This window comes from Centruroides vittatus, unplaced genomic scaffold (genome assembly GCF_030686945.1).
Source record: "Centruroides vittatus isolate TY-2023 unplaced genomic scaffold, ASM3068694v2 scaffold_899, whole genome shotgun sequence".
NCBI lineage: Eukaryota > Metazoa > Arthropoda > Arachnida > Scorpiones > Buthidae > Centruroides > Centruroides vittatus.
Window position 1 is genome coordinate 372,589 of NW_027122719.1, and position 17,691 is coordinate 390,279.

The 17,691-nt window shown below is 24.8% G+C and overlaps 1 protein-coding gene across 1 annotated transcript; it reads left to right on the forward strand.

The window, feature by feature from the left end:
• The first annotated feature begins 258 nt into the window (after positions 1–258).
• LOC136990275 (solute carrier family 35 member E2A-like) lies at positions 259–17,230 on the forward strand. Its single transcript, XM_067288660.1, has 7 exons — positions 259–379; positions 6,596–7,063; positions 8,239–8,374; positions 10,122–10,370; positions 10,483–10,536; positions 16,655–16,858; positions 16,954–17,230. Exons 2-7 carry the CDS (start codon positions 6,733–6,735, stop codon positions 17,162–17,164), a joined length of 1,185 nt encoding a protein of 394 aa, XP_067144761.1. The 5' UTR covers positions 259–379; positions 6,596–6,732; the 3' UTR covers positions 17,165–17,230.
• Positions 17,231–17,691: the final 461 nt, after the last annotated feature.

A 17,691-nucleotide genomic window follows, 5' to 3' on the forward strand; every position in this document is an offset into this window, starting at 1 on the left:
ATTTTTCTGCTCTATTATAAGTTAAAATTGAAGGTCATAGGATGAAAAAAACGTATATATGCTTTCAATTAAAAATGAAAATATCTTTTTAAAAACAATAAAGGCAATATACAGCATATAATTATTATAAAATTTATAAAATTAATACATATATATTTTTTATAAATTAAATATTTATATTTATGAAATAATATTAAGTTTTATAATTATAATTATAAAATTAATTAATATTTTAAAATATATTTCTATGAATTATTTTAAAAATATATATATTTATTGTAGGTGATGCTGCGAACCGTAAAATCTATTCAACACGTTACTGTAGGATGTGACGTGTATTAAAGGTGTATTCGGTTTACTTTGACGTTTGGAGAAACGTGTAAGTTATCAAAATTTACTTTATGAAAATTATATTTGCTATTAAGCTTTATATGAATTTGATCGTAAATGAATTGTGTTATGTTTTATTACTGTAATTTTCTACCACGTGATGTATGAAACTTCTATTGGAAAATGCCCTTTTAAATAGATAATTCATACAAAACGTACCAATACAATCGCGATTTCTGCTAAAAAAGTACAAGTTTTTAAACTTTTAAAGACATTTTCATTAATAAAATGATATATATAATAATGAAATTTTATAACAATAGTAATGCTGATTGAAGGGACTTAATACAAATGAAATGCATTACCCAACTGGGTTAATGTAACCCTTGGTGCCAAGATGGCGGCTCGTCTCTGATTCCAGCAAGGAAACAGTGGGACGCACGTTCTAACCTAACCTAACCTATTCTAATAAATTACCATAATTATTAGAATAGGTTAGGTTAGAACGTGTGTCCCACTGTTTCCTTGCTGGAATCAGAGACGAGCCGCCATCTTGGCACCAAGGGTTACATTAACCAAAACCGGATAAACAATATAGTGAAATTTCAGTTCTGAGTGAGGAGTTTAGACCCACCCAAATTCTAGACCTTGTCTAGAGGATCACATGTAGACAATTGGTTCCTTTTGATATTTTTACACCTATGGGCATTGTCTACAGCCCAACTGCCTCATTTAGAGCTGCATTTGTACCATTACTTTCATAATTTATGTATGTTTTAATTTCTCAAAAAAAATGCAAGGAAATATTTTGTATAATGATTGTATAATTATAATCATTAAGATGATTATTGTGCTTGCATGATTAGAATTTATCTAATCAATGCCAATGTAATATATGAATAATTGCATCCAAACAATTGGCAAATCTTAAAGTTTAATTTTAAAATAGGTAATTAATGTTGCTTATCGTAATTATTGAAATAAGAAAAATCAAAACTTTTATTCGTGTTAAATGTAAATGGTTTTTATGCATATATAATCTTGTTTATTTTATGTTTTAAGATTTAAATGGTATGTGCTTATCTGCCATTTATATATGATTTAAGATTTAATTAAATTAATTATTCCAATATTTTTATTTTTTCTTTATACTTGGAATTGACATATAAAATATTAGTGTTTTCATATACATGATAAATTTATATCAGTTATTACTAATAAAAAATAGAAAAGAACATAAAAGGATAATAAAATGATTTAAAATAACATAAAATTAAATGTTAGGTGATTTGTAAATAAAATCTATATACTTAGATATATTTTTTATCTGTATACTTAACATCTGATATTAAAAACTGGCTTGGGAAATTCAAGGTTAATTGTTATTCTTAGTTGATTATATTATATAGAAATAGCTTAAAATTTATTGCTAACTATTGAGAAAACTATAAAAAAATAAATAAGTTTTGCCTCAAAAAATTAAATCTTTATTAAATACATTTAGATTACATTTTTCAAATTCTCAGAAGAAAAAGATATATGTGAAAGTATTGTTATATATTTAGTCAATAAAAAAAATATTTTAGGCAAATTCTCAAAATATTAATGATGGTTACCTTATTGAGTAATATCTATTTTGTTTTCTTACTATTGAATTCTTAAACAAAAATTGGCCAAGCCCATTTCAGTATTGCTATATATTTTTAAATTTCATTTTATTTAATTTATTCTTTCCATTAATTTTAGAGATTTCTATTTCAAATTTATTTGAAATGTCATTAAATATTTATTTATATGGATTTGATATAATTTAAATTCTTCTATGACTGCGTTATGTACAAATATAAATAAACACTCTTAAAAACCTTTATACCACAGCCGTTTTTTACTATTCTTCTAATGTTTTGATATAATGATATATTTAATAACTCATGAAGGATATAACTGCTGCATGGTACATTTTTTTTTAAAGTTAATATGCAACTACTAGCTAACAAAGTAAATAAGCAACAGCTGTTTCTTATTTATTTTGTCATATTATAATTAAAGTCAAAAATGATAGATCTTTCATATTATTTTTGTAGACTTTTCTTTTTCTTTTCATTAGCTTAGAATAAATTGCATCTTGTACATGTATTATGATGAAACACCATCAAATAATATTAATCAGGCTGATAGGCTATTATCTTATCTATGCTGTTTGTAAATTATTCGGGTATACTATAGATTACTCCCTATGGAATTTCGTGTGTTTGGGTATATATCTGAACTCGGGACCGAGACGAGTTCAACGATACTCTACTTTTGGACCGGAGACGAAAAATAAAAAAGTTATCATACTTTTTTCCGGTGATCGCGAGATGATAGGGAGTTGCGTCGCTCTCCGCTAAGTCGGCCTCGCTATCGCAATCGGGAGTCGCATGCTTGCCGTTAAAATTGCCTTTAGTAGACGTTTCTCCTCTTTATTACTTTGTTCAAGAACTACCGTGAATCGATCACTAGTTTAGCACATGGCAGCGTGTGGTGGCTCCCATATGAGAGGTCGGTCGGGCCGCCATGTTCGCTGCCATAAGTAATCTTAACTGAAATGGCGATCGCGCGATGATCGGAAGTTGCGTCGCTCTCTCCGCTCTTGTATCGCGTGTTTAACGCTCCGGGAGATGACCGTAGTCTGACGTCACGGTTTGCAGACTTTACCACAAGATGGCAATACTAGCAACTACGGTGCCGTCTGCATGAGAGCATTAAAGAAGTATGGTAACTTAAAAAGTGTGATAACTTTTTTATTTTTCATCTCTGGTCCAAAAATAGGGTATCGTTGAACTCGTCTCGGTCCCTTGAGTTCAAATATATAATCAAAGTCCTGAAACTCCATAGGGAGTAATCTATAGTACACCCAATTATTCTTATAGCATTCTCCAATATACCAGGTTTTTTTTAAATTAATTTTATATACATAAATGTAAAAATCTATGAACAGTGACCATTAACAAGAATGTAAATGACTATTGTTTGAGATTATTTTGTATGTACAGGAGGTCCTCATTTAATGTGACTAACTAGGACCAAAAAGTTGTCTCTTTAAATGAATCTATGTAAAGTAAGGATCATAATTTCATAGAAAATCATATGAAAAATGTTTAATAAACTTACTAAATGTACTTCAATAAAGCAAAATTCAATGAAAAACATGAAAGAAATGTTTATATAGGTGTAAATAGGGACAATAAAATATTTACTATTAACATAATTGAATATTAGAAATTATTTATAACTAAATTTTAGAAGGACCTGGTTGTTTCATTTTTACTGACTGCTGAGTATTTTATATATGAAAAATGAATTTAAAGTTGTTTTTAAATCCATAACATTTTTGAAAATGGTGAAACCAGCCTTTTAATGCCAAAAAATTTTTAGCTTTTGCTGCCTCTTCCTCTCTCACCTCACTTTGAATATCTTCATACAAAGATAAAGCTTTTCTTGGATTAGGACTAAGCTTATAAGTATATGTTGTTGATAGATATCTTCAATCCACATTGCCAGATACTTTTCCATTATTTCCATTACATCATTCCTCAGTTGTTTGTTTTCATTTACAGTAGCATAGCCTAGTTTTAGCTTTGGCTTCCAAATCTAAGGCTTTCTTAACAATTGTGGAAACTGTAGTCTCAGGGATGTTAAAGACATGAGAAATATCAATTACACATTCTCCTTTCTTCTATCAATTAATTATGTCTATTTTTACATCTAGACTGTATGAAGCAGGTTTCTTTTACGAACTCCATCATCATCATTGACATAATTTCAATAAGAAAATCAGAAAACGAAACAGAAAAACCAGCCAGAACTGAAGTCAAAACAAAAAATGCATGTAGATCACATGGTGAAGAGGAAGTTACCATCCTCCAGGGAAACCTTGTAAGTGTGGGGAATTATTTTAAGTGGTGTTCCATAATTTTTTGACCACTTAACTATAGGAACTCAGATAACGAATACTTGTTAAACAAGGACCCCCTGTATATCAAAAAGAAATGTTTCTGAAAAAAACGGCTGCTGTTTAGAGGTAGCTATTATTGGATGTTCAACTGTAGTTTGTTATATAAAATGTTTTTATCCACTTATTTTAGGTTTATCAATAAAAAAAAAACAGTGAAGCATCAAAAATCTGGACTAATTGGGTCTCGACAACATCCACATTTTCATTTTGTCTGGATTTTCAAATATGTGGGCAAATTCATTTACACATTTATTTTAGGTATTGTATTTTAGTGCTGTAAACTCCAAATATATTGTAATTGAAGTTTAGGAGTCCTAAGTTAAGGCAGTATTTCATAAGGAATATAGAAATACTTACAATGATTCAAAATATAATTTAGAGAATCACTTCTACATTTAAACAAAAAAAATACACTAATCAGAATTTCAAAATTAAAAAACTACAAATTCTGAATGAATGTTAGTATGTCGATAATTGAAGGATGAAAGAATACAGATTGAAAGAACATCAATAATGACATTTTCATTAAAAGGGTTAATTAATGATAATAATAATAATAATAATATAAATAAACAGCATGTGTCTGGGGAGAACCTCACAGGTCACCAGATAGGTTTTACAAAAGGTAAAGCATTCCTTGAAATTATTTTAAAAGTGGCCCAAAAGTATTAGTCTAGATGGCAAACCTTTTTGAGTCCACTTGCCATATTGTAAGCATACTTAACTTTAAAGATGTTAATGCATGCCAAAGTCTTAGACTTCGAATAATGATATTTAAAGAAATTAAACAAATACGCTTTAATTCGAATAAATGTAAAAAAATCTGATTGAAAACAAGATGATCAGGTGATAAACAGAAAGGATGATTGAAAAGGACAGAAATCATATGATACATTACATGCCAGATGATTTCTCTTACGTGCCACAGGTTTGCCACCCCTGGTCTAGAGCCCTACAGATATCTCAATCTGTTACTTGTTGCTCATTCTTGTAATCCCAAAACCCAGCTGTATTTTATGAAATAAGAAAAAAAGGGGTAATCTATATACAAGGTGACATCTGAAAATGTGTTACTGTAAAACAAAGTCATATTGACTATATTGGAGTTGTTCTTGGTCTATTGTTCTATTACAGCATGGAGGAACTTTGATCTAAATGAACAAGTTAACCTATGCACAGTCACAGAATTTTCACTTTGAATTTTGAAGTAGTCATATTTCAAATTAATTGAATTCCTTAACATATAAATCTCTATATCCTCAGCTGGGACAAAAGTACAGTTACGAACTTACAGGATTTCAAACTATTCAAGTTCAAATTAATGAGGATTTCCTGTATTTATTAATGAAAATACCAATATGTAATTTTTTCCCATCAATCAAAAGTTTTGTTGCAAATAAAGCTAAATTTTTTCTTTAGTTGATATTGACTTTTAGCTATATGCAGAAAGTTATCTATTTCAATTAATTATCTTCAATTTTGATTTGAAAACAAATATTTTACTCAAAGATAATATTGAATTCCAATATCCTTTTTGGATTTTCAGATTTAACAGATATGTATAACTGATAAATAATTAAGCCACAATTTTTTAAACAATATTTATATTGTATTTATTTTTCTTAGTGATTAATATTTTGAATAAAAACAAACTTAATAATTAATTTTCAACTATCTATATGTAGATTATATATGAAATACAAGTCTATAATATAATGAAACAATTAAAAATATACTCGAGGTTCAAAATATATTCATTTATTATATAGGTATTGTTATTCTCAATACTTAATTATGCATAAATAATAGAAGTAACATAATAATCATTAACTAATAATTTTATTAATATATAAAGTGTTAGTAATTTACAGAAAAAAGAGAATAGAAAATCTTAAGTATTGTTATTTCAATGAAATTTTTGTTTTTTGACAAATTTGATATTAAACTAATAAACATTTTTTTAGGGTTTATGTATTGAAGGTTGAAATCATTTAAGACTTATTTGATCTGTCAAGGTTATTTAAACATAATTTTAAAGAGAATAGAATTACAGTCATTAAATCAATGAAGCACAAGATTTCAGAAAACCTTGACTAAATTACTTATAAACTTACAGAATGTTCTGTTTTTCACAACACAATTATCAAATTGCGAAATGATATAAAATTTGAAATAAGTTTAAAGCAGTGTATTTGCAGAATTGCCGAGATTTAGAATTTAGTTTCATTTATTTGAAAATAATTATTAATATGAATATTGTTTTTTCAGATGGTTTCTCTGATGTGAATTTTAATAAACATTTGGTTTTTGACTTAAATCAAATTGAGAAAACTCACAAGGATGAAATTTCTTGTTTTGAAAACAGTGATGAAAAAGCAGAACTTCACTCACCTATATTTAAGAAAATGACAATATCAGTCAAAAATTCAAATATGGATAATTCTGATACAGAAAACTTACGTTTACAAAGCAAATATGATGCTATTGTCAATTGTGATAATTCAGATGACTTAGATAATTATCAAAAACTTTCTCAAATACCTAATGGATTAATAAATCATTCCTCAAAGATGAACAAACTGAAATCAAGTGACTGTCATATAGTTGATATTTCTAGAGGACTGTGTAACTGGAAAGCGATTATATTTTTAGTATTATGGTATTTTTTTAGTTTCACAACACTGTTTTTGAATAAATATATTCTTGCATATCGAAAAGGTGATCCAACTGTTTTAGGTAAGTTTTTTAATTCTTTATAATTCTAAAAATATTTTTATTAAAAAGTTAACTTTATAATAATGGTGCATTAGATTTTATTAAAATTCATTATTATTATGAATTTTTATATGAAACCATAAAACATAGCTTTGTAGTGTTTCTAGTTAATATTTTTAAGTATGTAAATATTTAAACATAAATATAATGCAATAATTTGTGTGCTTTTATTACATATTAAAAAACAACAATAATGTTAAATCATGTTACATTATATTTATAATATAATAATAGTTTTAAAATTAAAATAATTTTAAATTAAAACTATCATCTTATACAATAAACAATAATAAAGAAACTACAAATATAGAAAAATATCATTTATTGCAAGGTAGCAATTTAAACTATTTAAATATAAAATAATACTATTGTACTTTATTTCAAAATAAAATACAAAAGTATTATTTTATATTTAAATAGTTTAAATTGCTACCTTGCAATAAATGATATTTTTAAAATAAGTAAATAATATTATTACAATAGTTCTTGTATTTTATAATAATAATTTTCAAAAACTAAATTGAAAATTAATACAGTTCTATTAAAATGCTTATAATCAGCTATTTGATTTTATTCCAAAATCTCACTATGATTAATCATAATAAAAATATTGACTTATCACATTTCCTCTTGATATATGATTTTCTGCCAATATCATATGTTTAAAATTGGTGAAGAAGCATAACTTTTGTTTCAAAATCAGATATGACTATGATATTTTCATTTAAAAAGCACTTCTGTTAAAAGTCAGTGTAATTTTAAAAATAATTAATTGAAACTAATATTAAAACTCTTTCTTTTGAATAAATTTTAAATTGTAGTATTCAAAGTAATCAGAAATTACAAGATTTTTTTTTTACATATGTTAGTTTGTGAGTAGAAAAATAATTATTATTGTATTCAAATGACATTTTAAATGATTTTATTTTCTGAAAAAGTTAATACTTTCCAATGCTTTCTATTAGTATGAAATGATATTTTAATGTCAAAAATAAATATATATTAATGTAAATATAATTATGAAAATAAAATTCAAAATTTTATGGTAAAATTATAGTAAGTTTTAATTTGAAAAAACATTTTCATATTACATTTATTTCAAAAAAGACTTTTTAATATAACTTTCTTATATATAGGAATTGTTCAAATGTTTTGTTGTGCTATTTGTGGATATATTCAATTACATTTCTCGTGTGGATTATATAAAAAATTACCTCCAAGAAAAATAACACTTCAGTGTTTATTACGAATGGCTCTCGTTGGCAGTTTAAGGTAAGGATATATTCATAAAAAAATAGTTTTTTTTTATTGTTAATCATGTCTGAGTTAAGTGTAATGAACAAGTTAATCAAAAATAATTTGTTTAATTAAAAATAAGAAATATGGCAATCATATGTACAATTTAGCAATAGAATTATTTTTAAACTATTTTATAAGAAGGTTTAATAAGTATATCAAACATCTCTTAACTAAATTTATTAATTTACTCAAGAGATAGTGCCTAATGTCTGTCTAGTAGCAAATTACTTAGTTAGTATTAATCATTACATTTGAAGAGTTATATATCCCAATTATTTAATGTGATCATTTAGTTATGTTTCTAGCTTTAATAAGTTAAATTTTTTAGAAATTCTTTAAAAATTGTTTAAACTGAATATTGTTAGATCTTTCTTAAAGACTAGTGTTAATTATTTAATTTCTTCAAATATTTTGAAATTACACAAGTGTATAAAATAAGTATTTTGTGTATGGGGAATGCTAAGACACTAATATGACAATAATTAAACCATGGGTCGATTACTGTTCCTTTTGCTAATTTGTTAAGTACTGTATAACATCCTTTGATAAAATTTTGATGGTGATCCTATTTTTGTTGTTGATCTCTATTGATCTAATGCAACACTGAAATTAAATATCAAATGTAATTTGTGTGCTTTTGTGAAAAACAAAGTTGATAGAAAATATTAATAATAATGCTGGTGGATAGTTGGAAAAGATTTAGCTATACACACTCAGAACACCTTGTAAAATTGCAGCCGTATTTATTACTAGATTCGAACGTTTTCGGTCATTAAATATGACCCGAAAACGTTCGAATCTAGTCTGTTCTGAGTGTGTATAGTTATTAAGAAATGCAGTCTACAAGAAGAAAGATATTTAGCTCAATAGAATGATTGCTAATATAAGTATGTTAAAAGAAAATTACTTTATAAATGTTTTTTTATCATTATCTTAGTAATATCATTTAAATTCAAAAATATTTTGTAATATTTTAATTTTTTATAACTTATAAATTATATTTACAAAAAGTAATTCTAGAAGCAAAAGTAATTATCCAGTAAAATAAGAGATCTGATAAATTATCATTTTAAAAGTTACTGATTGAAAGAAAGAACAATCTATCTTAATTATAAATATAAATGGCTTTTTTAGATTTCAAGAATGGAGATTTTTTAAATTACATTTTAGATTATTATACCATTAAATTTGGAATCAAATACAGGATTTTTAGTTAACAATCATGAAAACTAGTACAATTCAATCTCAGTTATAATATATCATACAGTAGCATGTACAGTACAGTACATTTAGCAGACACTCAAGACTAGAGTCTGTCTGCTTAAGACTGGTGTCTGTAAAAAATTGCTATATATTTTACAATACTTGGTGATATTTTTAAATAATTGATACACAGTTTTGTGTTGTAAAAGATGTAATCAGAAATTCTTTAGATATTTCTAATTTCTTAAATTATAAAAGCAGACAACTGTTTTTTTACAACACAAAACTGTGTATCAATTATTTAAAAATATCAACAGGTATTGTAAAATATATAGCAATTTTTTATGGACACCTGTCTTAAGCAGCCAGTCTCTAGTCCTGAGTGTGTGCTAAATTTGCATGCTGTTATATCTTACATTTGAGATTGAATTATTGTATTAGTTTTCACAATTGTTAATTAAAAATTCTGTATTTGATTGAAACAACATTATATTAATTTTTTTCATTTATTTTAAAGGTTTTCTACTGTCCTACTTGGGTTAATTGCACTTTGGTATGTTCCTGTTTCATTTGCTGAAACAGTGAAAAGTTCAGCACCTGTTTTTACAGTTGTAATATCCAGGTTAATTCTTGGTGATAAGACAAGTCTTTTGGTTATATCATCTCTCTTTCCTGTCATGGGTGGATTGGCTCTGTGTAGTGCAAATGAATTGAGTTTTAATACTTTAGGATTTATTGCAGCTGTGGCAACAAATCTTTCAGAATGGTTAGTAGAAATTTTTCATAATTAAATATTTAAGATTAGAAAAAATTTATAAAATTTTAAAATGCAATTTAATATAATTTCATAAAACTTTTATTATTAATTTTTTATCTAGTTTTCAAAATGTATATTCTAAAATGTTATTAAGTGGAGAAAAAGTTACCTATAGGTAAGTTGCTAATCATTGTATTAAATATTTTGTAATTTTGTCTTTAGTTTATTATATTTTTTATTATAAATTTAGTCTGATAATCAAAATATAACTTTAAACTGTATTGAAGTAAAAACTTCAGTACAATTTAAAACATTTATTTTAATAAAATTTTACTATACAAATTAACATAAATATTATTACTTGTTCAACAAAACATATCTGTAGAATGCAGAGCTCTGTATATACAAAATATACATAGAACTGTTTATAGTGTGCATTGAGAAACTTAAGTATTTTGAAATTGTAATCATATGATTATAAATATAAAAGTTTTGAAATTTTTGTTAATATTGTTTTCGTGTTCAAAATACTTCGAAACATTTAGTTTTAGTTAAAACTTTTAGCATTTATTAGAATACATCTTTCAAACTTTTATCTTTCATGAATATTTTATTATTTGTGATATTAAATTATTGTCAAATATTTTATATTTAACATTGCTGTCAATCCATTTAATTATTACTAATTTTATACAATTTCATTAAATTGTAATTGTAAGTAATAAAAATAATTTTTTATATAATGGACATATCATACATTAACAGCCTAATTTATATTAATATACATCAATTTATATTTGCTTAGATGTATACGTATGCAAAAATGCATTTAGGACCTGCTGGTCCCTCTTCAATTGGCTTTTCCTTATAAATGTATATACATTAAAATTATAAATGTCAGTCAAAAATTTACTATATTTTATATTAAAATTTTTTATTAATTCATTTATGATTTTTATATTTTTTTTTTGCAATTTCACTATTTAATATAATTCAAAATCTGTATATATATTAAAAGCAAAATGTTCTGTTCCCATTAAAACTTAAACAAACACTTTACAAAGTAGCAGCTTGTAAGTAGGTCACATGGAATCTCCTGTGGAGTCTACAATTCCGTCCTCAAAAGGACCACCCATTAACTTCCTCTGCATGAATTCATAAAAAGGGTTAATTAACAAAGGGGAAGGGAGATCTTTGCATAGGATAGGAGATGTGAGACTTTTGACTCAGACTTGAAGTTGAAGAGACTGCTATTTGTTTGCTCCCATAGCAACTGCTCTTTAAATTTGGTGAGTGAATAATAACCTTTGGTTATACACAAAATACACATATGCAGATTTAGAGTCCATTTATACACAACAGCGATGTTGCTGGCACAGTGACCGTTTCGTAACAGTGACGTCTGGCATGGTAATGTGATGAGTATTTACACACAATAGTGATGTGGCCATACTGTCGGTGAGTGGTCGTGGGCTTTTCTGAGGATGAATTGGCTGTGATAGCTAAATGTTTGGATGAAGAAGAAAAAGAAATGCAATCAAGAAAGTGCTGCTAGTGGGTACATCAAGCATGGACAAAAAAAAGCAACAGAAGGGGAGTTTCATACTCTTTATAAAAAATTAATAGATGACGAATCTATATTTTTTGAATACTTTCAAATGTCCCAACATGCATTTCATATTTTATTAAACAAAACAAAGAAATATTTATTTTGTACCTAATGTCCATGTATTTCAAATGAAATAAATCAAATAGAACAGGTATTGATGCACGATTTCAATTAAATGTTCGTCATCCATTGGAAAACAAAATTTGCCGTCGGTGAAAATATCGTTCAGAAATGGACCCCTAGTTTTAGTTTTTAAATTAATTTCAATAATATTTATCTGTGTGTGTGTGTATATATATATATCGGATATATGTAGGGGGTGCAAAAGTAGGTATACAGTTGTTGTTATGGGAGAAAACATACAGGGAGAAAATAGGAAATAAAACATTTATTTTTATGTACAAATTAAATCACAAATAAGATAATAATAATAATGAACTGCAAACATTTGTATTTTTCAGATTCTCAACTGTTTACCTACTTTTGCACCCCTCTGTATATTAAAAGCAAAATGTTCTGTCACTGCAACACACAAATAACATAAATTTAAAATTAATTTGATTTACAATTTGAAAATTTTAAAACAGTTTTAAACAGTTTTTAAAAACATTTTAATTTCCAATTGATTTGATTTTAGTGTTTTGATTTAATTTATTTTAAATTTTGGTTTTAGTTTAATGACCAGAGCTTTAATTATTTTATTAGTTTTAGTTTTAGTTAATTTTTGGCTTAATTTATTTAATATTAATTTAATTTGTTTTTATAATTATTTTTAATAATTATTTAATATTATTATTTATTCAATTTTGCCTTCATTTTTTGAGCCCTTACAATTTTTTAATTAATTGCAACTCTTTTTTTTATTATTTATTTATTTTTATTATTTTTTTTGCACAAAAGATAATCAAATTTAAATTTATTTTAATTTTTTAGTAATTTCATTGATTTTTGTTTTATAAATTTGCCTGCTTTTAAAAAAAATTTTAATTTTAAGTGAGTTAACATCAATTGAGCTGTTGAGCCACCTAGTACAAAATTAAAATTCTAACATTACAGTTTTTAACATTCTTGTTTTTCATTCTTATACTGTTTCTGCCTCATTAAAACCAACAAAATATAATTTTAACGATTACAATATCTTAAAATGTATACAATTTAAAAAAAGGTAAAAATTTACTACTATTTACATTTGTATAATTTCTTCAGGATTTACAAAGATTAATAAATCATCTATAATGACATCCTGTGACAGCACTGTTAACTAATTTTTGCAACATACATTGTTAAGAAAGGCAAGGAAACCACATTTTGTAAACGAATTCACTTTAACAAATCATAGTTTTACATGTGAATGTAAATTACTTGTAACATTTTTATTTATTATATTAAAGTTAGAACTTTAGATTTATCTAGAAAAATCTTATTTTCAGTACATTTTTGAATTTGAATAAATAAATTATTTCTTGAGTTTTGAATGATAGGAGAAAGATTTATTTTTACTATTAAGAAATCAGACAAATATTTTGAATTTAAGATTTTTATATAGAAAAATAAAAATTGATAAAACAAACTATTCTTTGGTTTTTATTTATCTATAATATCTATGAGATTATTGAAAATATGTCTGTTAAAAATAATTTAGATGCTCCCTATATACTATAATACAGGGAGCATCTAAATTATTTTTAACAGTCATATTTTTAATAAACTCATAAATATTACTTACTAATGATTTTAAATCTTTTAATAATTTTAACACTCAACAGTTGTTAAATTAACCAGTTTGTGTGGTAATTTTTCCTTGTTACTGAAATATTCTAACACACAGTATCATTTTGTCATCTCAAAATAACTTAAATAATATTTTTCATCTAATTGAAATACTCAAATAACATTTGATTAAAAATATGAGAGTTGACTAGAACAAAAGTTTATTCTTATTTGCAAAAGTCAATCTTACACTCATTGAAATTATTCATTAATAGTTAAATAAAATATAAAAATTTGTTAAGGATAAACCAAACTGTCTTTTGGCACTAAAGTTGTTTACTTGAAAAGTTTTTTAACAGTTTGGTTTATTCTTAATCTAAGTTTGGAGTAGTTAGATAGTACATTTTTATATGTAAAAATTTGTTGTTTTAAAAAGTAAAATATAATTATGAGATGCAACATTTACACATCTGATGATTTTGAAAAACTGTCTGAATACATTAAAGTGTTAGCTAAGGGTGAATACAATTAGTAATATCTTTTAATATGGAAAAAAATGAAGAGTTATCTAGCAAACAAAAATCATTTTAAAAATATAGCTATATCAAAGAATTGTGTAAAACTAGGTACTGTATTCAGATATTTTGAAAGTAACTGATACATTAAGGAAACCAAATTATTTATTCTCTTAGAAACTTTCAGTTTTAGTCCGGCATTAGTATTCTAAATAGAACTTGTGCAAGTTGTTCTTGGACTCCTAAAACAGTTTGATAATGGTTATAAATGAATAAATGTTTTTGGTTTCTCTTTAATGTAGCAGTTACTTTCAAGATATAGTTACAGCACCATAGCTAGGGCTGGCAAAAGGGACATGCATCAGGGGTGCAAAACCCCAGAATATGCAATCAGCAAAGCAATTTTCAGTATTTCAAAATATCTAGTAGTTTTTGAGGGAGTGAAATCAGAATCTTTTCCTTGGTGCCAAGACCCTAGCTACAACACTGTGTAAATATTTTATATAATTATATTTTAATTGAAAAGAATATATTTCTAACATTTAAAATTTTTCTTTTTATTCTTGATGATTGACTCCATGTTGTAAAGAGAAGTTCATTAATGCTAAAACAAAGTTTTTTTTCCTTCTAAAGATCTCTTGACATTATATATTTTTGAATAAAATTTGAAACTAATTTCTCTTTACCAAAGGGTTTTTCACTTTCAAATCAAAAATTTTTTTGACTTTTTTTAAGTAGACTTTATAAACTAACATCTACGAATCAGACATACGTAATAAACCAACAACTACCAGATTATATTTAGCTATTATATTGCAATTATTTTTAATTAATAACTAAGTAATTTGTACTAGAGAATTTGAGTCCTGCTCCAGGCCTATTCTTTTCTTCCAGAATTTTCTAAATTATTTAATTTAATTATAATTATTAAATCTTGTAAGAGATGGCACCTAATGCCTCCCTCTAGTGATAAATTAATTAGTAGTTAATTTAAAATAATCGTGATATAATAGCTTGATATAATCTGGTAGTTGTTGGCTTTATTAAATAAAATTTAATAAAAGAATTGGCTCTGGCATTTTATAACATTTTCAGAACATATTACATACATTTTTGGATTTAAATCCAATAATATGAGAGATGCAGAATCTATAAAATAAAGTTTTAATAGAAAAAGATGAAAAATTATCTTAGTTAATCGAGACTACAATAATTCAATAAGATTTGTTTTCAGTTTTTTTATAGTATATTTTCTCTAGTGTAAATTTTGAAACTTCATTTTTTATAAACAGAACTTTGATACTTATTTTTATTTAGTTCATTATCTTAATGCTGTTTTTAACATTCAAACTTTACATGTTATTTTATACTGGTAATATCTAGTCTACATATTTAATATAGTGAATAATTTGTCATTTTGACAGTTTATCTATTTTCTCTGAAGCTTTATTTTTCTATACAATCTTAAAAATTATAATAAATGGAATCAAAATAAAAAATTTTACTGATCTGACTAAAATGAATGAATTAGATTAATTGAAATAAATCTGTATAAAGTATGTATTTATTATTTAATGCATGCAATTTTGATTATCTATTTTTCTTATATTCATTTGTTACATGTTATTGTTTGTATATATACATGTTTATTTGTTATATGATATTTGTTGCATGTAAAAACAACTATCTCTCTTATTTGTAAATTAGGAATTTCAGATATAGTTTTTGTATCTATTATTCTGAAATGACAAAAAATGATACATGTTAAGTTTACTTTGACGAAAATTATTACTGATATTATTTTCTTTATATGTATAAGTATAATAATCTAGCACCTTAATATTTCAAATATAAGCAATGCTAAAAATCAGTAATACTAGGTTACTATGAAGTTTTGATTAATTTGGAATCATTAATTGTATACATTCAGTATGTAGAAGTTGTAAATTCAAATTCTTTCAGTTTGTTCTTTTCTAAATTTCTAAATAAATAAATCTATAATTATTAATAAATTAAGTTTTAAACTGATTAAGAAATGATCATGAACCTGAAATAGCAAATTATAAAATTAAATTAAGAAAGTTATTAATGCAAAGCAAATTCAAAAATATTTTAATTGAATAATTTTAATACATTGCATTGTTTATATTTGATATTGTTTTATATAAATGATAACTTATGTAAAATATATAAAATTAATTAATTAAACAAGTTTATATTTTTGACACTGTACATTATCTACAAAATTACTCAAAATTCTGTATACTGTAATGCTAATCTTTTATTCAGTTTGAATATTGAATTAGTTACTAAATACTTAATGTAATGAACTATTATAGACTATTTATAAATAATCCAAATAAATAAATAATTATTTGGATTATATAAATAATAAATATATAATATTTAATAAACTTTTACATTGTATTAGATATAATTTTTTGATTTAATATTTGTAGTCCTCCTGAACTTCAGTGTTTCAGTAGTTTAGCATCTATAGGAGTACAAATACCAGCATCAATTATGTTGGTTAATTTTCCTAAGGTTTGGGCAGGCCTAAACCATGAAATGATATTAATATTAGTACTTGGAGGAGTTTCATTTCATTGTCAGAGTTTAATGGAATATATGTTGTTGGGATATATATCACCTGTTACACACAGGTAAAATTTGATTATTTTTTTTTAATAAACATTTATTTTTATATTTATTTTAAATAATTTAAAAGTCTAATTTATGTTATAAAATTTTATTTCAGTGTTGCAAATACGACTAAAAGAGCATTACTTATTTGGTTATCGGTATTAACATTTGGCAATAAAGTGACATTTTTGAGTGGCTTGGGAACAATGATTGTAATTTTTGGTGTTGTATTTTATAATAAAGCACAAGAATTAACAATGAGAACACCAACTCCAATAGTTCCACCTTTTTCTGCTGGTGCCAAAGGAGGAGTACATGCAATTTGATATTTATTTATGCTAATGGGATGTAAATTTTAGTACATATGTTTAAAAATAAAACATTAAATTAAATATTTTGCTAATTTTTAATTATTATTTTCTGTCATGGAGTTACTTAGAATTAAAATATAAGTACTTGATAAAATAATAGCTAAAGAAATAATATAACAACTTAAATAAATTTTCTCTGATAATCATTCTATAATAATAATGAATATAAATTACATCTTATTCAGTTATAGAATAAATTAAATGTGATTTAAATCATTATAATAATTATAGTTGCTTGAAATAAAATTATAAGAAATGTTCCATTTTTAGATATAAAAAGAATTACAAGTAATCAAATTCTAGGAAATGTAGCAATGTTTAGAAAAAAAATGTCTTCAAATTTTTAGTGAATACAATATTGAAAGAATTTAAAAATGTAAAAAAAAAATTAAACATTTGTTTTATCCAAACTATTACTTTATATATAATCAAGTTTTCAGTTCAAAAGATTAAAGAATTTATTTATTCTAATCAAAGTTATG

Bases quoted from the DNA above. Each gene is read 5' to 3' on its own strand.
- LOC136990275 (XM_067288660.1), top strand. From the start codon at position 6,733: ATGACAATATCAGTCAAAAATTCAAATATGGATAATTCTGATACAGAA. The intron at 7,064-8,238 runs GTAAGTTTTTTA...TCTTATATATAG, and splicing joins AGGTGATCCAACTGTTTTAG to GAATTGTTCAAATGTTTTGT. The intron at 8,375-10,121 runs GTAAGGATATAT...TTTATTTTAAAG, and splicing joins GCTCTCGTTGGCAGTTTAAG to GTTTTCTACTGTCCTACTTG.